This window comes from Neoarius graeffei, chromosome 1 (genome assembly GCF_027579695.1).
Source record: "Neoarius graeffei isolate fNeoGra1 chromosome 1, fNeoGra1.pri, whole genome shotgun sequence".
NCBI lineage: Eukaryota > Metazoa > Chordata > Actinopteri > Siluriformes > Ariidae > Neoarius > Neoarius graeffei.
Window position 1 is genome coordinate 50,842,031 of NC_083569.1, and position 27,022 is coordinate 50,869,052.

Consider the following 27,022-nt stretch of genomic DNA (forward strand, 5'->3'; position numbering starts at 1 on the left):
TTACAAAACAGTTATCTGATTAAATGTGTTTTTTAAAATTATTTGTTTACCGACCAAATTAATAGAATAGAATAGAATAGAATAGAATGCCTTTATTGTCACTATACACATGTACAATGAGATTAAAGATACATGTATGAATGTCCCTATACATTCTGGAAGGTTAATCTAGCACAAGTCAAAGCACAAGTCATTTCACATCTATTTTAATCCTGATCACATTTGCTTATTTTCAGCCTGTCACCCATATTCTAAGTTTTATGAAACATCAGATAGGAATTGGTATCACTATAACACAATCTTGAGTGGTTAAGGTAATAATACTCACTATCGTATTGGTGCACTGGTGACTCATTTTTATTCCACATTCAATTCAGAAAACATAATATACAGTAGTATCTTGACTTATGACCAAGAAAAATTGTGAAATATGGTTTTGACCACATGAGTGGAGCATACAGGCTCTAAATACAACCTTTGAAGAGTATAAATAGCTGAAAGAGAGAAGAAAATGAGAACATCAGTGTCCTCTTCTTCAGAGAAACCAATCTGGTGTCTTCTTTATGTTAAATTTATCAAGAGTAAATTGAAACACCACCATGAAAAAGCCCGCGTAAGACTGGCATTTGAATGCCATCAAGTACCTGATGAAATCATACAAGATTTTAAACTATCCCCTTTAGAAGTAAAGCGCTTTTGTTAATTTAAGGGTTTCAAGACCTGTTACACGGAGCATGAATAAATGATCACTTACCAAGAAGAGACCCAGCTATGTACTTAGCAGCATCAAGTGTGGTAGATTACGTTTATTCATATCGTCCAGACATCATGGTATTGCCACAAGGTGGAGTACAATCTCATTATATACTTGTTAAAAAAGTTTCCTGAAGCCATACTCATGGTGCACACATCTCATATTGCTGCATCTTTTTCAACAAATATAAGTCTTCCTTATCTGGATTTTAACTTTATAAATAAAAAAAAAGCAGTTTTTAAAGGTTTTGAAATGTTTCCATGTCAAAATGTAACTGAAATCTGTAAGTAAGTGGAAGGTTATTGGAAGCAGGATCCATGTTCAAAACCTTGAAGGCAGTAGTGCCACACAGAGTTGGAATCAGACAATACAGAACCTGGTTAAATGAAAAATACGAGAAAAAAGAGAAATTAAGAATATCATTGTAATAATGTCAGTAACATGTACAAGAGTTGTATATTCATTCATTCATTCATTCATTCATTCATTCATCTTCAGCAACTGCTTTATCCTAGTCAGGATTACACACACACACACACACACACACACACACACACACACACACACACACACACACACACACACAAAACTAGGGACAGTTTTAGCATAGCCAACTAAAGACACTGGGGGGGAAAATGACTTCTCATCTTATCACCTGAACATATCTTGAAATATTAAAACATGTATCTCTTCATTCCTATACACTTACAATAAGCCAAATATAAGATTATTCAACCTATTTCTAGACATTAAAAAATAAGATTATGTCAAGCTTGAAATAATTGTTCTATTGGTACATAATTTAGCTAATAACCATTTAGTTCTAGAAGGAAACAAAACCATGAGTTAATGCAGTGTTTCTCAACCACTGGGCTGCAGCCCATTAGTGAGCTGCGAAGCACCATCTAGTGGGTTGTGATTTTTTTTTCAAGTTGAAAATAATTTTTTTACTCATAGTATGGTACAATTGTTGAGTTGCATCCAACGTCACATCCACCTCATTAAGCTACAATCACACTACAGCTCGTGATGCTTTGCGATGGGTTATCAATGAAAATGAGGCGTTTTGGTGGCGATGTATGGCGATATACACATGAGCTAAAAGTTCCACAGCAGGTGAACGTTTGACTTTTGTGCACTTGAGTCTGGCGCAGCTTGAGTGGCCATGTTCACTCACAGAGCATGTTGTGCACGAGCTTGGGACCCAGTCGTTATGGGAAACGCCTGATAGTGATTTGAGCACAATCAGCACATGCATATATGGACACTGTTTTCATAGATACTTTGAAGTATTATCACTGTCACATTTGTTTCTAGCCATGTTTATAATGCGGTTTAAATAATCTTTCCTGTGTTTTGTTTTTGTAAATATCACGCCTACTAATAAACACTCTTCCTGCACTTGGCTCCATCTACCACTGTCTATCTTGTAGTGTCCTGATCCCCAGATCTTTATCCCAGCCACATATAAAAAGTTGTACGCCTCCATGCTCTTCCAGGTTTTCATCTGTGTGTCCGTGTAGAACGATGTCTGCAGCACCGGAACAGGGAACTCAACGGATGGATAATTTTCCAACTCATAGGAAAAATCCTTCTGTGTTAACATGTAAGGATCTAATCCCATTGAGTGGTTTCTATATCCACTCCTTTTAAGTGTACTTCTTGGTTTTAATAACTTGCTTGTTTGCTGGACACAAACATGGCAACAAGTTCTTGTGTTAATGGACCAGACTCCACTTTTGGATCATTAACCCCTTTTGACTGAGAATGCCCTGCATGCATGGCTTTCTGTTGGCTTCTGGCACATCCATACAGTTTTAAATACAATACCTACAATTAAATATTTTGGTTTTTATTGCATTTATTTAATTCCTGGGCTCCCATCTGTAACAGGGAGTGATGTTACATCCCATTAATACACTTTACAACAGATTATTAGATTCTAATAGAATAGATGAGCCAAAATAATTGGGAATCTTTTTTAATGGGCCCTGACTCGTTACGAGTATGAATAGGTGTGCCTTAAAGCAGAAAAGGTTGAGAACTCCTGAGTTAATAGAATAAGAAAATATAAAGCTTGACATTAGTAAAAACATCCAGAAATGGCTAAAATAATATTTTATTTGGTTTATGGTAATCTTATAATAGGGAATACTAGGTAAATATGATTCAGATATATTCAGTATATTTTCACTTGCTAAGATTTAAAAAAAAAAAAAAAAACCCTAGCACTAGGAGTTCTAATGAGCCCTAAAAATAGAAACTGTAATAATGAGTGCCAGGAAAGAGCTAATCAATTAAGACAGGAAGATGATAGTCTTCTGCCAGTGAGTGTATATCACAAGTGTTCGTTTTAACAAGTAATGGGCTTTGAAAAAGTTAGTAAACATTAGAAGTGTAACCAAATGCAAATATATTATTCGGGAATAAACAGATAATGTGTTCTAAACAGTTACAAATACAGATATGATACAATTTTCCCCCTTATCCTTAGTAACTGATACAGACACAGATAGTGGCACCGAGTTACACCCCTAGTGTGCATAGATCCTAGGTCAAAAAGACGAGACACTACAATAGTAACAATCATGACACCATTGTAGCATACTCCGTATCAGCTGATAGCTAATTAATGGTTAACAAATATTACAAAATGTATGTTAAACTATATTTTATTTCACATTTATAAAAATGTTGCATTTGTGAATTAACCTGCAGTTTGCTGGTATTTGTCACTGTTTAAATTAACATATGTTCACTTTGCATTATGGAAATTACGCAAAGCCACTCAGCAATCAAGCCTACACACTGTGAGCACTTGAAAATTAACTATAGTCAAGAAAAGTCCATGTGGTCTCTAATTTAAGCCTTTTAATATTCTTGTAAGCATGGTTCAAAGCTTGCCACCAACAACTAACTAGACGCAGCCACAGACTGACTCAGTTCTGTGCTTTAATCTGTCCTTTAGACAGCTGTGGAAAATGCATCCATAAAATATGACAAGAGAATGATATTCCAGCGAAAACTACCATAAAGGGACATCCAAAAGCATAGGCATCCATAAGCATCCAACAGCAGAACAGAGTCTACTTTAATGTTCTGTCCAGAAAGTTTCATTTATGGAGAGTGCCATATGTCAAATAGTGTTAAGCGAATAAATAATATAGTAACACTAGCTGTCACTATCTCTCTCTCTCTCTCCAGATGTTTTTTTTCTTAGTCACAGTGAACTTCTGTTTCATATCAGCTTTGGGGTCAGTAAGCAAAAAGCAACATTATGCTGTATTAGAACACTAGGAAAGCAAGGCAAACAATTTGGATCCTGGAACCTTTGTGGCAAAATCAACACTCTGTTGATTGTTGAGATGTTTTATGGTTGCAAATTTGCACAAATTAGCATGGACCAAGTTGTGTGAAAAGATAGACTGAAGATAGGGTTAAAACTGCTTTTCTTACAAATTCATTTGCATGAAATCAGACAGTTGTTAATTCCTATGAATTTTTCTTGTGATCAGGTTGACACAGGAAAAAAAAAATCCAAAAACCAAAACAGAAGGGCACTCAGTAGAGTGCATACCTCCGCCAAGCCACATATTGGAACATCCACAAAAAATCCTGGATCCACATACTTATCTGGATTTGCATCAAAATCTAATCAATTGATCCTTGGCCCATAGTTCAGCTTTCCTCAAAATTTCATCAAAATCCGTTCACTACTGTTTGAGTTACTTTGAGAACAGACAGACAAGCAAGCAAGCAAACAAACAAACAAACAGAGGCAAAAGCATAACCTCCTCCAACAAAGTTGGCGGAGATACAAAACAAACTTTCTTGGGTTATACCCAGTGGTTATGCTATTATTCTCTTTGAATTCTCTTCTTAAGGCATCATAACCATTGTTCTTTCTTCGGCAATACTTGAGCCAGACATGAAAGACAAGAACAAAACCTAAAACTAGAAAAACATCTGTTATGTGTGTTCAGTAAATGCACCTGGATCTTTAAACTTTAAATCCAAAATAATGGCCAACAAAATAAATGTTACATATATTTATATATTTTAAAATGTCATGTATTTGTGCTGTGCAAGCCAGTGGTCACAGAGTACCATAAGCCTTGGAGTATTTAATGCATAGAATAATGATTACAGAGTCTTGCAAAAGTATTCATCCCCCTTGGTGTTTGTCCTGTTTTGTTGCATTACAAGCTGGAATTAAAATGGATTTTGGGGGGGTTAGCACCATTTGATTTACACATGTCTACCACTAAAAAAGTGCAAATTGTTTTTTACTGTGATACAAACAATAAGTAAGATGAAAAAACAGAAATCTGGAGCGTGCATAGGTATTCACCCCCCCCCCCCCCAAGTCAATGCTTTGTAGAGCCACCTTTTGCTGCAATTACAGCTGCAAGTCTCTTGGGGTATGTCTCTATTAGCTTAGCACATCTAGCCACTGTGATTTTTGCCCATTCCTCAAGGCAAAACTGCTCCAACTCCTTCAAGTTAGATGGGCTGCATTGGTATACAGCAATCTTCATCTGTCTCATCTGACCCAAGAATCTTCTTCCATGTGTTTGGGGAGTCTGCCACATGCTGTTGGGCAAACTCCAAATGTGTTTTCTTAAGCAATGGCTTTTTTTTTCTGGCCACTCTTCCATAAAGCCCCACTCTGTGGCGTGTACGGCTTAAAGTGGTCCTATGGACAGATACTCCCATCTCCACTGTGGATCTTTGCAGCTCCTTTACTTTTATCTTTGGTGTCTTTGTTGCATCTCTGATTAATGCCCTCCTTGCCCGGTCTGTGAGTTTTGGTGGGCGGCCTTCTTTTGTCAGGTTTGTAGTGGTGCCATATTTCTTTCCATTGTGCTATAATGGATTTAATGGAGCTCCCTGGGATATTCAAAGTTTGGGATATTTTTTATAACCCAACCCTGATCTATACTTCTCCACAACTTTGTCTCTGACCTGTTTGGAGGCTCCTTGGTTTTCATGTTGCTTGCTTAGTAGTGTTGCAGAGTCAGGGTCCTTCCAGAACAGGTTGATTTATACAGACATCATGTGACAGATCATATGATACTTTGATTGCACACAGGTGGATCTTAATCAACTAATTATGTGACTTATGAAGTGAATTGGTTGGAGCAGCTCTCATTTAGGGGTTTCATACGAAAGGGGGTGAATACTTATGCACACTCCAGACTTCTGGGTTTTTTTTTCATCTTAATTATTGTTTGTGTCACAATAAAACAACAATTTTCACCTTTAAAAGTTGTATGCATGTTATGTAAATCAAATAGTGCTAACCCTCCAAAAATCCATTTTCATTTCAGCTTGTAACGCGACAAAACAGGACAAACACCAAGGGGGATGAATACTTTTGCAAGACACTGTATGGCATGAAATGTACAGGGAGACTCAGAGTAAGTTCTAATGCAGCATTGAAATTGTTTAATTATTTTTCTTTCATTCCCCAAATGGTCACCTGGTGTGTGCAGATTGATCAAAAAGACTCAACATGCTTCTGTGATGTGAGAATTATAAGGCTCTGAATAAGACCCCATCCACACGTAGCCGGGTATCTGCTAAATCGAAGATATTTTTCTACGTTTTGGCCTGTCATCCACATGAAAACACATCAAAAACGAATATTTAAAAAAACTCCGGGCAAAGTGAAGATTTTTGAAAACTCCGTGTATGCCTTTTCGTGTGGACAGAGATAACCGGAGTTTTGCGTTTTAGAACGTCACAATCTGCGCCAAAAAAATGACAACAAATCTGCCCTGACGTCAAACGTGTGACCTTTGTTTACTGCAGAAGCCAGATTAAGCATGGACTTAAGCTAGCCGCACACCATGGCGATCCACGCGGTACCGAACCGACCCATTTCAGAGCCGACTCCCGACAGGGCATGCACATATCCCCCGACTGTTGACGAGTGCAGTCGCGATTGAAGCGACACATGACAACTTAATAGCTTTGTGATTGGCTATTGGATATAGTTACTGTTAAATCCAACACTTGAAGATGCTACAGGCTGAATTACAAATGACACAACACGGAATATGTAGCGCACTATCTAGGCTGCATGAGCTATTATTCCCAACCTTAAATAGTGCACTTATATAGGGGAGTTAAAGCGATTTGGAATTCAGCCACACAACTTGAGCAGAGTGGCTTTCCAGCCCACTGTGTCTATGGATAAAGCTTCAGTCTATGGAATTACAGTATATACCTGCATTAGGTGCTACCAACACGTATTTCTCGCGCTAGAAATTGTGTTTAATGATGTCACGTGTTATATGCGAAAGATATGATTGGCTATTGCTAGCGACTCTCGCCGATCAGTCTGGCTCCCGATTAGTTTTTCGAATCGGCTGTGAGATGAGTCGGTACCATCGAAAACTAGTCTTTACGCCTGACTCGCGACTTCAGTTGGCTCGGTACGCTGAAAATCGGCGTAGTGTGCGGCTAGCTAAAGAGTAATGGATCGGAGTAGTGCCTTGAAAGCGTTAATTATTGTGCAGGTGCTATTTACGTGTTTAATTTTAGAAGCCCAACTACTGCTCCAAGAGCACAGGCGATGTGATTAGGGGGTAGGATTTGGGGAAATAGCCATCTACAGGTTTGGAATGCTTATGAATGTGATTGAAAACGCAGATGTTCGGTTATGTGTGGAAGGGATTTTTTTCGAAGACGAGGTGGTGTGGATAAAACATTTTTATAAACGGAGGGGGGGGAAATGTTCGGTTTTAAAAATACCCGGCTACGTGTGTACATGGCATAAGACAGCATGACAGCTACAGTAATATCCATGCTTAGAGACAGAAATAGCAGAATAGAAAGAAAAGTGTGCGGGCCTGATTGTGATGTCGTTTCATCACAAAAGGCCCTGCAATTGTGAAGAAATTATGCTGTTAGTTGTACTGTTTCTTGTAGTGGCATTCATATTTGATACATTCATTAGAGTTTCTGTGTTCTAAGGCTGCATTTCATGTCAAATCATGGGCTTGCATTGAGAAAGTTGTATGCATACTAGGTCTGTTACTGTGTTATTAGTAAACAGCTGAGGTTGTTGGTACCATGGGTAGCATTGCTGCCTCATGACTCATGAGTTCCTGGGTTGATCCTGAGCTCAAGTTATTGCCTGTGCAAAGTTTGACATGATGTGTAGTTTTCCTCTAGGTTGTCCAACTTCCTCCAACCTCCCCAAAACATAGATAAGATTTAAACCATACCAAACAGATGGAACTATAATAACATTGGTGCCATTTTAACTTTTAATGAAAGTTGACAGCAGCCCGGTGTTCAATGTTGGAAGAGCTGCTGTGATTTTTGTCTCGTCTTGCCTGCTGTAATTTTTTTTTATTTTTTACTTTTGCATCATTCATTAAGAATAAGGAATATTTATTAATGTATTATTGCTGGATAACATGGTGTCTGAAATGAGTCAACCAAATGAAACATCATCCTCTAGCCAGGAAACCAAGCCCAAGGTAGATTTTCCCCAAGGTGATAGCCCTGATTCTGTTCTTATTAAAATATACCTGCAGTGAGATTAAGTCTTTCCAGCATAATTATAGTATAAATACTAATAACTTAAATAGATTTCAAAGTCAGATGTTCTTACTTTCCAAAGTCTTCACTATTTTGCCAAGAGGGTAAAAAAGTAAACACTATTAATTTGAATACCGAGTACTTATGTACTATGATACTCTTTTCTATCCATTAGTGCACTTCTCTTTTAGCACTGACATCAGGGTTTACTCAGCAAAAAAAAAAGTACTTCAGGAGCCTTTACTTCATAACTGAGACAAGTGATGGAGTTCCCCATTCCCTTGTGGAGCTATACTTGTTAGGGCCCGAGCCCTATGGGCGAAGGCCCTATTGTTCTTGTAAGAGTTCACTATTATTATTCTTCTTCCGTCTTCTTCTTCTTCTTCTTCTTCTTCTTCTTCTTCTTCCGTCTTCTTCTTCTTCTTTATTTTTCTCCGCTGTTGGGCCATTTTCGGGGCGCTTGCCATGGGCGAAAACGCACGAAATTTGGCACCAGTTCCGAGAATTGCCACCGCTACTCAGAACCAGAAGCCCAACCTTGGCCGGGGCTCAGGGCCTCTATAGCGCCCCCTAAGTCGTTGTGATTTTGGTCTCCCGCATTAAGGTGCCTGGGTGCCAGGTAGTTTGTAGTAGTGGCATGCCATTTGGTACGCATATGTATCTCACTAAGCCGGACAAAAATGTATTGCCAATGCATTAGCCACGCCCAACAGGAAGTGAGGTAATTTCACTTTTGTGCGAAATGCATGGCCACGAAGACGGCGCAACTCCTCCTAGACCGTTCATAGGAATGTCACCAAAATTGATACACATCATCTACAGACATGGCTGACAAAAGTTACTAAATACGTTTCACGTCGGGTAAACCGTTCAGAAGTTATACGTCAATCAATTTTCGATGCAAAATTTTACATGCTTAAAAATTCATAACAAATCTTCTAGTTGCTCAAAACTGCTCATACTTCACATGCACATCACTCATTGGGCTTCTGACATGTTACCCAATTTCTGTGATATTTCGCCACTGGGGGCGCTATTTTTGGGCAAAAAATCCAATCTTTCCTCAAATTTGGTCAAACTTCACGGCCACCCTCTTACTACCTCCCATGTCATGTATACCACATTTTGGGAATTTTCGTCCATGGGGGGCGCTGTTTTTGGCCGACGCAATTGCTCCAAAACGGGTTTTTGGTAAATTATTCCATAATGCTTTCCCTTCACACCACTACCTTGTGATAGTACGTTGCTGTTGTAGACACTTATTTTTCCAACTCATAATCGCTCATGTACAGCATAGCGCCACCTACTGACATGGGAAAAACCAAAAAATTTATTCTTCAAAAATCTATATCTCATCTTCTATTTACTCAATTGTCATCAAACTTCATACGCAAACTCTTCATAGCTCGCCTGATATATACGCCAAATTTTGTGCACTTTCGCCCCTGGGGGTGCTGGTTATGGCAAAAATGATATTGCAGCTTCTGCTTTGTCAAACTTGGCAAGCAAACTCTTTACAAGACCCTTTTTGGGGCGCTTGCCATGGTCGACAACGCACGAAATTTGGCTCCTTTTTCTTAGACTGCCACCGCTACTGAGAACCAGAAGCCCAGATACAGGCGGGCCTCAGGGCCTCTTTAGCGCCCCCTAAGTCATTGTGATTTTGGCCTCCCGAATAAAGGTGCCTGGTTGCCATGTAGTTTGTAGTAGTGGCATGCCATTTGGTACGCATATGTATCTCAGTAAGCCGGACAAAAATGTAATGCCAATGCATTAGCCACGCCCAACAGGAAGTGAGGTAACTTCACTTTTGTGCGAAATGCATGGCCACGAAGACGGCGCAACTCCTCCTAGGCCGTTCATAGGAATGTCACCAAAATTGATAGACATCATCTACAGACATGGCTGACAAAAGTTCCTAAATACGTTTCACGTAGGATAAGCCGTTCAGAAGTTATACGTCAATCAATTTTCAATGCAAAATTTTACATGCTTAAAAATTCATAACAAATCTTCTAATTGCTCAAAGCTGCTCATACTTCACACGCAAATCACTCATTGGGCTTCTGACATGCTACCCACATTCTGTGATATTTCGCCACTGGGGGCGCTATTTTTGGGCAAAAAATCCAATCTTTCCTCAAATTTGGTCAAACTTCACGGCCACCCTCTTACTACCTCCCATGTCATGTATACCCCATTTTGGGAATTTTCGTCCATGGGGGGCGCTGTTTTGGGCCGACGCAATTGCTCCAAAACGGGTTTTTGGTAAATAATTCCTTAATGCTTTTCCTTCACACCACTACCTTGTGATAGTACGTTGCTGTTGTAGACACTTATTTTTCCAACTCATAATCGCTCATGTACAGCATAGCGCCACCTACTGACATGGGAAAAACCAAAACATTTTTTCTTCAAGAATCAATATCTCATCTTCTATTTTCTCAATCTTGATCAAACTTGATACGCACACTCTTAACAGGTCACCCGACATATCTCCCAAATTTTGTAAACTTTTGCCACTGGGGGCGCTGTTTTCAGGCAACATTTTATATCTCGGCTTCTGATTGGTCAAACTTGATCAAACTTGACACAACAACTCTTCATAGGTCCCTTGACATGTATACCAAATTTGGTGAACTTTCACCACTGGGGGCGCTCATTGCGCTGTATCAGTTGCAGGAGAGGTGTTTATAATCATGAGGCACCAGGAGTATGTTGTTTTGGTTGCCTTAAACACACATGACTTGTGGGGAATGGGTAGGCAGTCGGGAGCAAGTGTTGTAGCGTTACATACAGACTAATAGATGTCTAACAGAAGACAATCCTATGTAGCTATAGCTTGGTGACTGATGAGGTAAATACATTAATTTGGTTGGGAAGCCATGGCATAAAATTTTCTGTCCATGACAACATCTCAGCGCACCGTGTACTCTGTGTCCGATTCTGTGCTTTGTTGCCATTGTCGGAGTAATGTCTCTTGCCGAAGAAGCTGTGGAAGGTATTTCGCGGGGACGCATGCCCCCGCCCCCCTTGGCCGCTGGCGCGAGGGCCCGTCGAGGCCGCTTGCGGCTTTAATTTTTATTTTATTCCCTCTCGTTCACTCCGCTTCTCTCACTTTCATCACTGATGCATTATTGGGCTATTATTCACTTTAATTTCATGTGTGAGACTATGCAGCTGGAGTTTGTCCTTTCACTCTCCACTTCCAATCACTTCTTGTTTCTTTCTTTCTTGCTTCTACTTTTACTTCTACCCTAATTTTACTGCTTCTGTCCAGGCAAACCTTTTGTCTGTTGCTTAACTGCTACTGTCTGTAAGGCTCCTCTCCTGCTCCAGTTAGTAATTTTGCACACTTAAACATCTACCAAGGGAGTTCAACCAGTTTCACTGTGTCTTCACTGTGTTCATCTGATATATATACATACACACACAGTGGTGCTTGAAAGTTTGTGAACCTTTTATAATTTTCTACATTTCTGCATAAATATGACCTAAAATATCATCAGATTTTCACACAAGTCCTAAAAGTAGATAAAGAGAACCCAGTTTAACAAATGAGACAAAAATATTATACTTGGTCATTTATTTATTGAGGAAAATGATCCAATATTGACTTGTCCAGGGTGTACCCCGCCTTTCGCCCATAGTCAGCTGGGATAGGCTCCAGCTTGCCTGCGACCCTGTAGAGCAGGATAAATCGGCTAGAGATAATGAGATGAGATGATCCAATATTACATATCTGTGATTGGCAAAAGTATGTGAACCTTTGCTTTCAGTATCTGGTGTGACCCCCTTGTGCAACAATAACTGCAACTAAATGTTTCTGGTAACTGTTGATCAGTCCTGCACACCGGCTTGGAGGAATTTTTGCCCATTCCTCTGTACAGAACAGCTTCAACTCTGGGATGTTGGTGGGTTTCCTCACATGAACTGTTCATTTCAGGTCCTTCCACAAGATTTCGATTGGATTAAGGTCAAGACTTTGACTTGGCCATTCCAAAACATTAACTTTATTCTTCTTTAACCATTCTTTGGTCGAATGACTTGTGTGCTTAAGGTCGTTGTCTTGCTGCATGACCCACCTTCTCTTGAGATTCAGTTCATGGACAGATGTCCTGACATTTTCCTTTAGAATTTGCTGGTATAATTCAGAATTCATTGTTCCATCAATGATGGCAAGCCGTCCTGGCCCAGATGCAGCAAAACAGGCCCAAACCATGATACTACCACCATCATGTTTCACAGATGGGATAAGGTTCTTATGCTGGAATGCAGTGTTTTCCTTTATCCAAACATAATGCTTCTCATTTAAACCAAAAAGTTCTATTTTGGTCTCATCCGTCCACAAAACATTTTTCCAGTAGCCTTCTGGCTTGTCCACGTGATCTTTAGCAGACTGCATACAAGCAGCAATGTCCTTTTTGGAGAGCAGTGGCTTTCTCCTTGCAACCCTGCCATGCACACCATTGTTGTTTAGTGTTCTCCTGATGGTGGACTCATGAACATTAACATTAGCCAATGTGAGAGAGGCCTTCAGTTGCTTAGAAGTGACCCTAGTGTTCTTTGTGATCTTGCCAACTATTGCACACCTTGCTCTTGGAGTGATCTTTGTTGGTCGACCACTCCTGGGGAGGGTAACAATGGTGTTGAATTTCCTCCATTTGTACACAGTCTGTCTGACTGTGGATTGGTGGAGTCCAAACTCTTTAGAGATGGTTTTGTAACCTTTTCCAGCCTGATGAGCATCAACAAAGCTTTTTCTGAGGTCCTCAGAAATCTCCTTTTTTTGTGCCATGACACACTTCCACAAACATGTGTTGTGAAGATCAGACTTTGATAGATCCCTGTTCTTTAAATAAAATAGGGTACCCACTCACACCTGATGGTCATCCCATTGATTGAAAAGACCTGACTCTAATTTCACCTTCAAATGAACTGCTAATCCTAGAGGTTCACATACTTTTGCCACTCACAGATATGTAATATTGGATCATTTTCCTCAATAAATAAATGACCAAGTCTAATATTTTTGTCTCATTTGTTTAACTGGTTTCTCTTTATCTACATTTAGGACTTGTGTGAAAATCTGATGATGTTTTAGGTCCTACTTATGCAGAAATATAGAAAATTCTAAAGGGTTCACAAACTTTCAAGCATCACTGTATATATATATATATATATATATATATATATATATATACACACAGTGTGTATATATAGTCGGCGAGATCACAAAGAACACCAGGGTAACTTCTAAGCAACTGAAGGCCTCTCTCACATTGGCTAATGTTAATGTTCATGAGTCCACCATCAGGAGAACACTAAACAACAATGGTGTGCATGGCTGGGTTGCAAGGAGAAAGCCACTGCTCTCCAAAAAGGACATTGCTGCTTGTATGCAGTCTGCTAAAGATCAAGTGGACAAGCCAGAAGGCTATTGGAAAAATGTTTTGTGGATGGATGAGACCAAAATAGAACTTTTTTGTTTAAATGAGAAGCATTATATATATATATATATATATATATATATATATATATATATATATATATATATATATATATATACACACACACACACACACACACACACACAGTTAGGTCCATAAATATTTGGACAGAGACAACATTTTTCTAATTTTGGCTCTGTACATTACCACAATGAATTTTGAACAAAACAATTCAGATGCAGTTGAAGTTCAGACTTTCAGCTTTAATTCAGTGGGTTGAACAAAATGATTGCATAAAAATGTGAGGAACTAAAGCATTTTTGAAACACAATCCCTTCATTTCAGGGGCTCAAAAGTAATTGGACAAATTAAAGAATTGTAAATAAAATGTTCATTTCTGGCGGCACGGTGGTGTAGTGGTTAGTGGTGTAGTGGTTAGCGCTGTCGCCTCACAGCAAGAAGGTCCGGGCTTGAGCCCCGTGGCTGGCGAGGGCCTTTCTGTGCGGAGTTTGCATGTTGTCCGCGTGGGTTTGCTCTGGTTTCCCCCACAGTCCAAAGACATGCAGGTTAGGTTAACTGGTGACTCGAAAGTGAGTGTGAATGGTTGTCTGTGTCTATGTGTCAGCCCTGTGATGACCTGGCAACTTGTCCAGGGTGTACCCCGCCTTTTGCCCGTAGTCAGCTGGGATAGGCTCCAGCTTGCCTGCGACCCTGTAGAACAGGATAAAGCGGCTAGAGATAATGAGATGTTCATTTCTAATACTTGGTTGAAAACCCTTTGTTGGCAATGACTACCTGAAGTCTTGAACTCATGGACACCACCAGATGCTGTGTTTCCTCCTTTTTAATGCTCTGCCAGGCCTTTACTGCAGCGGTTTTCAGTTGCTGTCTGTTTGTGGGCCTTTCTGTCTGAAGTTTAGTCTTTAACAAGTGAAATGCATGCTCAATTGGGTTGAGAGCAGGTGACTGACTTGGCCATTCAAGAATATTCCACTTCTTTGCTTTTATAAACTCCTGGGTTGCTTTGGCTTTATGTTTTGGGTCATTGTCCATCTGTACTATGAAACGCTGACCAATCAGTTTGGCTGCATTTGGCTGGATTTGAGCACACAGTATGTCTCTGAATGCCTCAGAATTCATCTGGCTGCTTCTGTCCTGTGTCACATCATCAATAAACACTAGTGACCCAGTGCCACTGGCAGCCATGCATGCCCAAGCCATCACACTGCCTCCGCCGTATTTTACAGATGATGTGGTATGCTTTGGATCATGAGCTGTACCACACCTTCACCATACTTTTTTCTTTCCATCATTCTGGTAGAGGTTGATCTTGGTTTCATCTGTCCAAAGAATGTTCTTCCAGAACTGTGCTGGCTTTTTTAGATGTTTTTTAGCAAACTCCAATCTAGCCTTTTTATTCTTGAGGCTTATGAGTGGCTTGCACCGTGCAGTGAACCCTCTATATTTACTTTCATGCAGTCTTCTCTCTATGATAGATTTGGATATTGATACGCCTACCTCCGGGAGAGTGTTGTTCACTTGGTTGGCTGTTGTGAAGGGGTTTCTCTTCACCATGGAAATTATTCTGCGATCATCCACCACTGTTGTCTTCTGTGGGCGTCCAGGTCTTTTTGCACTGATGAGTTCACCAGTGCTTTCTTTCTTTCTTTCTTTCTTTCTTTCTTTCTTTCTTTCTTTCTTTCTTTCTTCCTCAGGATGTACCAAACTGTAGATTTTGCCACTCCTAATATTGTAGCAATTTCTCGGATGGGTTTTTTTCTGTTTTCGCAGCTTAAGGATGGCTTGTTTCACCTGCATGGAGAGCGCCTTTGACTGCATGTTTTCTTCACAGCAAAATCTTCCAAATGCAAGCACCACACCTCAAATCAACTCCAGGCCTTTTATCTGCTTAATTGAGAATGACATAACGAAGGAATTGCCCACACCTGCCCATGAAATAGCCTTTGAGTCAATTGTCCAATTACTTTTGGTCCCTTTAAAAACAGGGTGGCACATGTTAAGGAGCTGAAACTCCTAAACCCTTCATCCAATTTTAATGTGGATACCCTCAAATGAAAGCTGAAAGTCTGGACTTTATGTCCATATCCATTATATAACTATAACCTGAATATGTTTCAGTAAACAGGTAAAAAAACAAAATTTGTGTCAGTGTCCAAATATATATGGACCTAACTGTGTATACTCTCTGGCCACTTTAAGAGGAGCATCTGCACCCCTGCAATTCATGCAATTATCCGGTCAGCCACTCATGTGGCAGCACCACAATGCATAAAAAATTCACATGGCCCTTTTCCAATTTTCAACTTATTCAGTTTCTGTCTCAGAGCCTGTGCCCACTGTACAATCAGATTCCTGTTCTTAGCTGACAGGAATGGAACCCAACATGGTCTTCTGTTATTGTAGGTATCACTAGCTATCGCTATCACTAACAGTCTAAAGCTCTCAAACATCAAGCTTATGTTGAAGAACTACTAGTGCATCTCAAACAATGCAATATCAGAATTTTGTGGAAAAAGTTCAATATTTTCCATCAGTTATTTAAGAAAGTGAAAATTTAATATATTCTACACTCATTACACATAAACTGAAATGATTCAAGTATTTTTCTATTTTAATTTTGATAATTATGGCCAACAGTGCAAAAAAAATTAAAAAACATCTCAAAATTAGAATATTTCATTTCGAGTTTGAGGAAATTACTATTCAAACAGTATAAATACCGTGCATCTCTGAGTCTAGTTCAGTACACACAACCACAATCATTTGGAAGACTGCTGACTTGACAGTTGGCCAGAAGACGATCAGCAACACCCTCCACAAGGAGGGAAAGCCACAAAATGTCATTGCTGAAAAGGCTGACTGGAAAAAGTACACAAGCAACAAGGATGATCACAGCCTTGGGAGGACTGTCAAAAAAAGTCGATTCAAGAACTTAGGAGAGCTTCACAAGGAGTGGACTGAGGCTGGTGTCAGTGCATCAAGAGCCACCACGCACAGACGTCTTCAGGAAAGGGGCTACAACTGTCGCATTCCTAATATCAAACCACTCCTGAACCAGAGACAGCATCAGAAGTGTTTTACCTGGGCTAAGGAGAGAAAGAACTGGACTGTTGCTCAGTGGTCCAAGGTCCTCTTTTCAAATGAAAGTAAATTTTGCATTTCATTTGGAAATCAAGGTCCTAGAGTCTGGAGGGAGAGTGGAGAGGCACAGAATCCAAGGGGTTTGAAGTCCAGTGTGAAGTTTTCGCAGTCTGTGATGATTTGGTGTGCCATGTCATCTGCTGGTGTTGGTCTACTGTGTTTTATCAAGTCCAAAGTCAATGCAGCCATTTACCAGGAGATTTTAGAGCACTTCATGCTTCCATCTGCTGACAAGCTTCATGGAGATACTGGTTTCCTTTTCCAGCAGGACTTATCACCTGCCCACAGTGACAAAACTACTACCAAATGGTTTGCTGACCATGATATTACTGTGCTTCACTGGTCAGCCATCTCACCTGACCTGAACCCCACAGAGAATCTATTGGGTATTGTCAAGAGGAAGATGAGAAACACTCGACCCAAAAATACAGACGAGCTGAAAGCCACTATCTGGGCTTCAATAACACCTCAGCAGTGCCACAGGCTGATCAACTCCATGCCACGCTGCATTAATGCAGTAATTCATGGTAAAGGAGCTCCAATCAAGTATTGAGTGTATAAATGAACATACTTTTCAGAAGTTGGACATTTCTGTATTGTAAATCCTTTTTGTATTGATCTTAGAATCAGATAGCTCTATTGTCATTATATTGGAGTCAGACAACAACAATGTAATGAGATTCAGAAATAGGAAATATTCTAATAATTTGAGATACTGGATTTCTGATTTTCATGAGCTATTAGCCATAATCATCAAAATTAAAACACAAAAAGGCTTGAAGTATTTCACTTGACATGTAATGAATATAGACTATATAAAGGTTTACCTTTTTGAACTAAATTACAAATAAAGAACCTTTTCACTATATTCTAATTGTTTGAGATGCACTAATGGTGTAAGCCAAGGCTAACTGGGATCACCTTTAATTATGTTGTCTTCTGGCAAACATAGCACTCAAACACATCAGAAAGATTACAACCAATGGCCAGTAGCTTCAGGAAGGAGTGCAGTAGCATTTATATGATTTTATTTGAATTGCATCTGCCTATTTGACTTTATTTTATATAGTAACCCTTTCACATGGATTGTTTTTCTCCTTTTTTATTTTTCATGTGCATTTGTGATAAATCATCAAAGTAAAAAGTTATTTTGGTTCTTCTGAGAGACTCAGCCTCTCTGCGGTGCCTTTTTTATGCCAATCATGTAATGACCTGCTGCCAATTAGCCTAATTAGGTTTTTATTTTTTATTTATTTTTTTTTTACATGACACATCTTTTCCAGTTTTTTTTTTTTTTTACCCCATGCCAACATTTTTGAAACATGTTACTGGCATCAATTTCAGAGTGAGCATATATGTTTCAAAAAGCATTGGAATTGGGGTTGTAATGAATAAGCAAATTAAATGAAGTAATGAAAGTAAATGTCCGAGGTCTTCAGCTTTTGTGAGTTTAATTCAGGTAGAGATATAAACAAGCAAGAAAAATGTTAAGAAGCATTTTCCGTGATAAGAAAAATTTTCAAATTTTCAGTACGCATAAGCCTTGTTTCACCTTTCTGTCACAAACAAACAAACAAACAAACAAACAAACAAACAAACAAACAAACAAACAAACAAACAAACAAACAAACAAACAAATATCTGGCATATCAGAGGATGTGGAACATTTTACTGATTTTCTTCTCAAAGCTCTGCTTACACTGCCAAACCTTAGAAATGAGCTGTGATTCATCTCTGCTCCAGACCGATGTAAATGCAAATTCAACCTATTGATGTTATTAGGTTTGTGGTTTTTTTCTAATTACTCTCTGTTTGATATTTTTGTGGGCCTCATGGACAGAGACAAGGAGTGTGAGTGGTGAGCTATAGTCAGTGATTCTCATCTGCTTTCTTGGATCAAATTCTCATTTAGCAAACTTTTTTTCCCCCATGTCTTCCTTCTGCAACATGTTTGCTCCTTGTAAGCACAGAAATTGGTGTCAGAGGTGTTTCTGTGTTGCGAATGTTGTTGTAATTTTACAGGCAGACGGCTGAGTACACAAGGGCAGAGTGTACTGCAGATCCAAAAATGCATGTCTGATATACACATCATGCCTCTGCTCTGCTTTTTCATCATCTCTGAGCTGCACATAAACCGCTATACATGATCATATTCTTTGTGAAAATAAATGTTGGATGTGTTGAGATATCCGATAACTTCATATGATTTGTTGCTTTGTTGTTTCATTTTCATGTGATGTTTTCTTATTTTGTATAATATGCAGTAAATTTTGATTACCGAAAGCTCCCTAAATTTCCTCTTTGTTTCTTTGTGGATCTTACAGATGGTGCATATGGACTAGTGCAATATATAAGACATACAGGAGACAAACACAAGAATTACAGATATGCAATTATCATTCCTATGGACCCTGTGCCAAATTTCCATCATGAGATCAGAGACACAAGTGCATATTTTGTCATGTGATTGGATTCAAGGATGCAGCGAGGACCATGATTCTCAACGAGGGATTTTTTTCTGGAGGCAGGCTCATATTGTCAAGAGGGTAACCTCATAATACTATGATTCTCCAGCCCTATTTTCATATAAATGGTTGGATTGTGCTCTCATTGCCAAGTTTGAGTGTCTGAGAGCCTCTCACTGAGCCTAGCCCATCAACACCTGCAACATTCTCATATATACACATAGGTTTATTTATCAATGAATGAGGAATGTTCAAGCTGGAAATTCCACAGATGGAACCATTTAGTCAGAGGATCCCAACTTTCTGCAAGGTCCACTGCCAAAAAGTTCCAAAAATTGATTTTCCTGATGTGCTTGAAACAAATTCAAGTGATTTAAGGAGCAAAACCCAAAGATTGTTGTTTTAACTTTCTCCAGTCACGGACAGGTTTGGGGAATAAAGGATTAAATAAACACCAAGCTTAAACCTCACCACTGTTACTTTTAAAACGAAGGTATTTTTAAATCAATTTTATCAAATGACTGAAATATTTACAAGGACGATATCATTGATGAATACTAGCTTGATTGAAGTTGGTTTACCAAAATCAGAATAAAATGGCTGAAGCTACAGAATATAATGGCACTGAAAGCATGCTTTCTTCCACTGACCTTCCTTTCAATTTCACCATTGAATATGACGATTTTCAATCAGAGTCCAATGCTAGCAAGATCATCATCCCTTCTATCTATGCCCTAGTCTGCTGTGTGGGCATCATAGGAAATGCTATGGTTATATATGTCATCCTCAAGTATGCCAAGATGAAAACGGCAACCAATATTTACATTTTGAACCTTGCAATCGCGGATGAACTCTTCATGTTGAGTGTTCCATTTCTGGCCACATCAGCTGCAGTGCGTCACTGGCCCTTTGGATCAATGATGTGTCGGCTGGTCCTTAGCGTGGATGGCATAAACATGTTCACCAGCATTTTTTGCTTGACTGTGCTCAGTGTGGACCGCTATATTGCAGTGGTGCACCCCATCAAGGCAGCACGCTACCGCCGACCTACTGTTGCCAAAGTGGTTAACATCTGTGTGTGGGGACTTTCACTTCTTGTCATCTTGCCCATCATTATCTTTGCAGACACTGTTCCAGCACAGGATGGAGGGGTAGACTGCAACTTTCTGTGGCCTGAGTCCTCATGGTCAGAAGCATTTGTGGTCTATACCTTCTTGCTGGGCTTCTTGCTTCCTGTGGCAGCTATCTGCCTGTGTTACTGCATGATTGTGGTGCGTATGAGAGCAGTAGGGCTCAAGGCAGGATGGATGCAGCGGCGGCGCTCTGAGAAGAAGATCACTTGCATGGTGCTACTGGTGGTCACTGTCTTTGTGCTTTGCTGGATGCCGTTTTACATAGTACAGCTTGTGAGTGTGTTCTGCAAACCACCAGATCCCATAGTGACTCAGCTGTTTCTCATTCTAAGCTATGCTAACAGTGGTGCTAATCCTATACTATATGGATTTGTTTCCGACAACTTCCGGCGCTCCTTCCAGAGAATTGTGTGCTTCCGCTGGTTGGAAAATGGGCCGGATGCAGAGCAGGTGGACTACTATGCTGTGGCCCTCCGGCGGCAAACAACATGTGGTCCACAGGACTTCCCTAAAGAGTGCTTCTTAGCCTCTGATATGGTGTTTCGCAACGGAACATGTACCTCTCGTACCACTAACCTGTAATTTTTTTTCTCTGAGTGTTTTCAAAATAAAAAAACAAATACCCTGTTTTCATATGTAAATAGGAACAAGTTTAGCTGTCTATGTACAATAAGTACTTCCAGTGCCCTCCATGATTATTGGCACTCCTTGTAAAGATCAGTAAAAAGGGTTAGAAAAAATCCACCTTTTGGTGAAGCCACTTCATCTCACACTGAAAAAAATGAGAAAAATCCAACCTTTAATTGAAATCCATTTATTCAGAGAAAAATGAATCCTTCATGAAGAAATAATTATTTTCAACAAAAACGTGCCACTATTACTGGCACCCTGGAAATGATAGTTAACACAACATAATCGAAGCATGTTTCCTATTTAAATTGTGCATTTTTGAGTTGATTGGAGTGTGTAGGAACTTTCAAGCTGTAATCCATGACTTCCTGATTAACTGAGGAACAAATATGAGGTGACACAGAGGCCAAATTCCTTTAGCCATTCATCAACATAAGAGAACATACAAACCAAATGAAGGAAAAGTGTACTGACCTTCATAAGTCAGGGGGTGGTTATAAAAAAATATCTACTTGTCTGAAAATGCCCATTTTGACTGTTAGGGCAATAATAAAAAACTGGACACCAACTGGGACTGTTACAAACTTGCCTGGAAGAGGACCCGTTTATTCCCCCCCATGCACAGTGAGGAGGAGGGTAAGAGAGGCAAAAGATAAAATAAAATAAAAATCCCCAAGGATCACTGTTGGTGAAAAAGTAAAATCTTGGGGTTTCCAAGTCTTCAAAACCACCATCAGATGCCACCTCCATGGCAACAAATTATTTGGAAGGTCTGCCAGAAAAAAAAGCTAACCACAAATGTAAGCACCAGAAGTTTGCAAAATGCTATTACAACTTTGACTGGAACCATGTTCTATGGTCTGATGTAACAAAAGTGGAGCTTTTTAGCAATAAACACTCAAAGTGAGTTTGGCGTTAAAAAAAAAAGGACGGCTATAATGAAAAGAAACCTATCCAAACTGTAAAATATGGTGGCAGTTCTGTGATGTTTTGGGGCTGTTTTTCCTCCAAAGGCCCTGGATACCTTGTTAGGGTACATGGCATGCGTTTTTGTTGAAAATAATTATTTCTTGATGAGGGATTTGTTTTTCCCTGAATAAATTTATTTCTATTGAAGGTTGGATTTTTTCTCATTTTTTTCAGTGTGAGATGAAGCTACTTCACCAAAAGGTGGATTTTTTCTAACCCTTTTGACTGATCTTTACAAGGAGTGCCAATAATCATGGCGGGCACTGTAAAATCCCTTGATATTTGAATTATTCATTATATGTTCTGCTAACTGATTGTAATTTATAGTCTTTTGTCTAGCCTTTCTGACAAAGCTTAATTATGATGATATAAAAAGTCTTGTTCTTAGTTGTAGGTATTCAGTAAGTATCCGTATCATTGATTAACATTAAATGTGTAGAATTAAAGTTACGATTGCTTTAGCATGGCATTACGATGACAAGATGGGGTAAGCCATATCCTATTGCTCTTATTGATTAAATCATTCTTACTCATAGTCATGTTTGTGCAAGTCATGTATTGTAGGCCCATCACGTTTATAATTATGTATTAAAATGAGAAGTTTGTGTACAAATGAGTTTCCAATAGAGCTTTGGAATATTTATCTCCTGAAGTCAAATATGAATATACTTCCTGCTGCATAATATTTTGCAGGACAATAAATATTGGATGTGTGTAAAACATAACTAATCAGCATGTTCTCAACATATGTGAGTATCTCTCTTGCTTGATTCCGATTCACAGTGACCATATCTGTATCATAAGTCTATTTCCTCACACTAGAGAAAAAATGTCATTGTGTTAAGAAAGAGCTGTTATAACTCTCCCAGTTCCTCACTCCCTGCAGTTAATGCCCAAAGTGTTGTTGCCCCTTTTTGTATCTTACATCATTTTAAGGATCATCAAATATCCAGAGAAATGCATGAAAACATGCTTAGTATCCTTAAAGATACCAAGAAAGAAATCAGAAGAAAAACAAGATGCTGTTTTTCAATTGACATTAAAACAAGGCATGATGGTTCCTTCATCCTTCTGGATCTGGAAATTTTTGGTAACAACAGTTATTACTGAAGGACATTCTGGGGAGACATGGAACAAAAATAAAATACCTAGGCCTACATGTTTATTTTTTATTTATGATCAAAACTTATAGCATATGAACTGTAGGAACACACAATGCTGGTACAGTGATAGAAAAATGTCAGTTTACCCAAAACTTGACTCGACAAAACAGTTCCATTCTCAAGAAAGAATGAAATAAGTTTAATCCTCATGCAGGTACATGCCCACATTTTTAGCAAAAAAATTTAAACAATTTTATGCTTGTAAACCACAAGAAAAAACCCCTGCAACTTGATGAACTGTCCGAACTCTCCCTATCCAGCCATTTTGAAAAAAAAATCCTTAAATGATATTTATTTATTTATTTATTTATTATTATTATTATTATTTTTTTTTTTACAGAATTTAAGTGTAACAAATAATACTACATATGGTAACTCTAGACTACATACTTTAATTCCTAACAAATCCCGAATTCACCAGCAGACATTACACCATAAAATGGAGGTGGAGGCGAAGTAGAAAATTTTTGTTTTAGTTGACTAAAATATTTAACTGCACAAACCTTACTGCAGTGTCCAGCTTTGTGACTCCAAAGGAAGTAGGTTACTCTAAGGGGCAACATTTAACTTCTGATGTCATCTGAAACATAATTGGTTGAAATAAATTTATGGGAATACAAACTGTCCCAAGTCTCCCCACTCTCCCCTATGTTTTTGTTTTAATTCTAGACAATTCCTTTTCCTGAACCAAACATTCAACTCAGCAACTATATAATGTTTTATGCCAAACTGCAAAATCGAGTTTGAACCTTTCAAGTAATTTCCAGCATGTCAGTTTTATGCTCTGGACAGCTTCTTAACATACTTAAAATTGTCTCCAAAGAATACTGCATTGAATATATAAATTTAGGAAATGCCGCACAGGAAATCTCTCTGTTGTGAGTTAGAGAATGGTATTTGCATGAAAAAGATAATACCATTAAAGAGCCGGTACTAAATTTGCAGAAGCTTATTTCCAGGGAACAGCCTCTCCAGCACTGAACAACAGTCGTACTGACAACAAACAACAAAACAAACAGGAAATAAGTTCATATCCTTATTTGCTGAGAGGGCCCAAGTCTATGCGCTTCAGTCACTAAGTGGTGTGATAAAATGTTTATAACATATCAACAAATTAGTTTAAGCATGATCCTTTTCCATATAAATCCTTGCAGAATAACAAGGTCAATATATTAGATTATGAATAAAGAAAATTGTAAAGGCTTCTTGCTATTTATCCTACAAATTGTATCGGTTATTTTTTAAATTTACAAATTAACAGTAATATAAAAAATAACGGTAACACTTTATAACAATGCTACAAATGATATACTTAAGTAATGCTTCACTAATGTATAGCTCATAATGATTTAATGTATGAATTAATGAAAGATGCGTCATAAATTCCTGTTGCTCACCATAAATTGATGAAGTCACTTTGGCTTTATGTGATTACTTCACACTTACTGGATCATCAATTAAGGAATGTTAATATGTTCATATACCACCAAATTAGCTGGACTCCAGTTGTGCTTGAGTAGACCTCACATTATTAAGAGATGTGCTAGTGACAGACAGTAGCACTCCATTGGGTTTTAGCCTTCTTGCTAGCATGCCCACCACCCATGCCTGGAGTTGCGACTTCCTGTCCGGTGCGGAACTGTGCTTGTCTGTACAACACAGGTTACATCCACAAATGTTTAGTTCAGGTCCATCAGCCTTGTGATAGAGTAGGCGTAGGTACAGTATAGGGTAGGTCATTATTTTAAGGTATTTGATACATGTTTCAAGAAAGGCACTATTTACAAAGTGAATTTCAGCAGGAATGGCTGAAGTGCCCTTGAGCAAGGCAACTAATCCCCAACTACTCCGCAGGTGCTGCTGCCCACTGCTCTGGGTATGTGTGAATTGCAGAGAAAGAATTTCACTATGCTCTAATAAAGGCTTGCTTGCTTCAGTCTTGAAGGTTTAACACTTGAAGGTTTACAGACAACCTTGTAAACATCTTGACTGAACAAGCTCATCAGATATACTATATTCACAACAATTATTCAAGAGTTTTGCTTGAAGAACTTACTGGTGACTAAACATGACAAAGTACTGAAGAGGTTTAGGGGAAAATAAAGAAGATACAAATAATTGCTGCTATTATTGAAATGTAATTATCAGCTGCTAATAGCCTAAACACAAGGATAATATGCACACACGTACCATACATGATACATACGGCACAAAAATAAAATATCTATACACACAGCCTATACTCAGACAGTAACGGAGTGTGGTTTTTATTATGTTAAGCATGTATTATCTGGATTCCATGATTATTATAAGAAGAAGTCAGTATGTGTCTTGTTTTTCTCTTAACTAAATATTATATTCATAAGTGAAAACTTCCTTTATCCAAATCAACTTAAGCATTATAAAGTCAAACACAGTAAATGTGCCCAAGGCATTTTCAACCATTGTTTGTTTGTTTGTTTGTTTGTTTGTTTGTTTGTTTATTTGTTTCACACAGTTTTATTTATGTGGTTTAAAGCCAGAGATATGACTAAATATAATATTAAAGGTAGACTGCCTTTCAGATTTTTCAAGTTTAGGTCAGAAAAAGAATTCTCCCCGACACCAAGTTATTTTTGTTTAGTGGACTGAAAGCTACTGAATTCGAATCACAGACTTCCAGTTTTATTAGATTTAAAAAAAAATAGAACAATTAATGAATTTAGGGCCACGTGGCTCTAAATCCTCTGCTATTTTTTCTTGCTTCACCATGACCCAATTCAAGAAACTACGTCATGCATCTCGTGATGGGCTTTCCCCATTCGCACAAGGCATTGTGGGATACAAATTTGAAAGAGGAGAGAAAAATGGAGGACGTGAGTGTGTGAATGAAACGTGAAAGACCAACTACAGTAACAGAAAGCGAGAAGAAAAGATGTTATGTTGCAAAGGAAACACAGGACCAAACTAATAAATATCAGCGGTCAGAGAGCACCTTGGTGTGATCAGCTGTTCGTTTAAAGGAGATACACAGAGCCATGGCCTCACTTTTTGTTTATAAATGCCTTGAGACCTCAAGAATGGCACAGGAATAGTTTTAAGCATTAACAATAAATCTAATATACAACCCCGATTCCAAAAAAGTTGGGACAAAGTACAAATTGTAAATAAAAACGGAATGCAATAATTTACAAATCTCAAAAACTGATATTGTATTCACAATAGAACATAGACAACATATCAAATGTCGAAAGTGAGCCATTTTGAAATTCCATGCCAAATATTGGCTTATTTGAAATTTCATGACAGCAACACATCTCAAAAAAGTTGGGACAGGGGCAATAAGAGGCTAGAAAAGTTAAAGGTACAAAAAAGGAACAGCTGGAGGACCAAATTGCAACTCATTAGGTCAATTGGCAATAGGTCATTAACATGACTGGGTATAAAAAGAGCATCTTGGAGTGGCAGCGGCTCTCAGAAGTAAAGATGGGAAGAGGATCACCAATCCCCCTAATTCTGCGCCGACAAATAGTGGAGCAATATCAGAAAGGAGTTCGACAGTGTAAAATTGCAAAGAGTTTGAGCATATCATCATCTACAGTGCATAATATCATCAAAAGATTCAGAGAATCTGGAAGAATCTCTGTGCGTAAGGGTCAAGGCCGGAAAACCATACTGGGTGCCCGTGATCTTCGGGCCCTTAGACGGCACTGCATCACATACAGGCATGCTTCTGTACTGGAAATCACAAAATGGGCTCAGG

General features: G+C 38.8%; 1 protein-coding gene across 9 annotated transcripts in view; it reads left to right on the plus strand.

Moving 5' to 3' along the window:
• Positions 1-21,145, plus strand: part of sstr1b (somatostatin receptor 1b) — a 71,620-nt gene extending 50,475 nt beyond the window's left edge. For 6 of the 9 annotated variants that reach the window (XM_060933538.1, XM_060933547.1, XM_060933520.1 and 3 more), the window contains one exon: positions 19,245-21,145. In XM_060933538.1, the coding sequence (XP_060789521.1) occupies positions 19,982-21,100 (1,119 nt within the window). In that variant the 5' untranslated portion in view covers positions 19,245-19,981 and the 3' untranslated portion in view covers positions 21,101-21,145. Of the gene's footprint in view, positions 1-2,292; positions 2,361-6,084; positions 6,175-19,244 lie in introns of those variants that run through there. The other 3 variants (XM_060933585.1, XM_060933565.1, XM_060933597.1) reach the window with 3 other exon arrangements.
• The last annotated feature ends 5,877 nt before the right edge of the window (positions 21,146-27,022 follow it).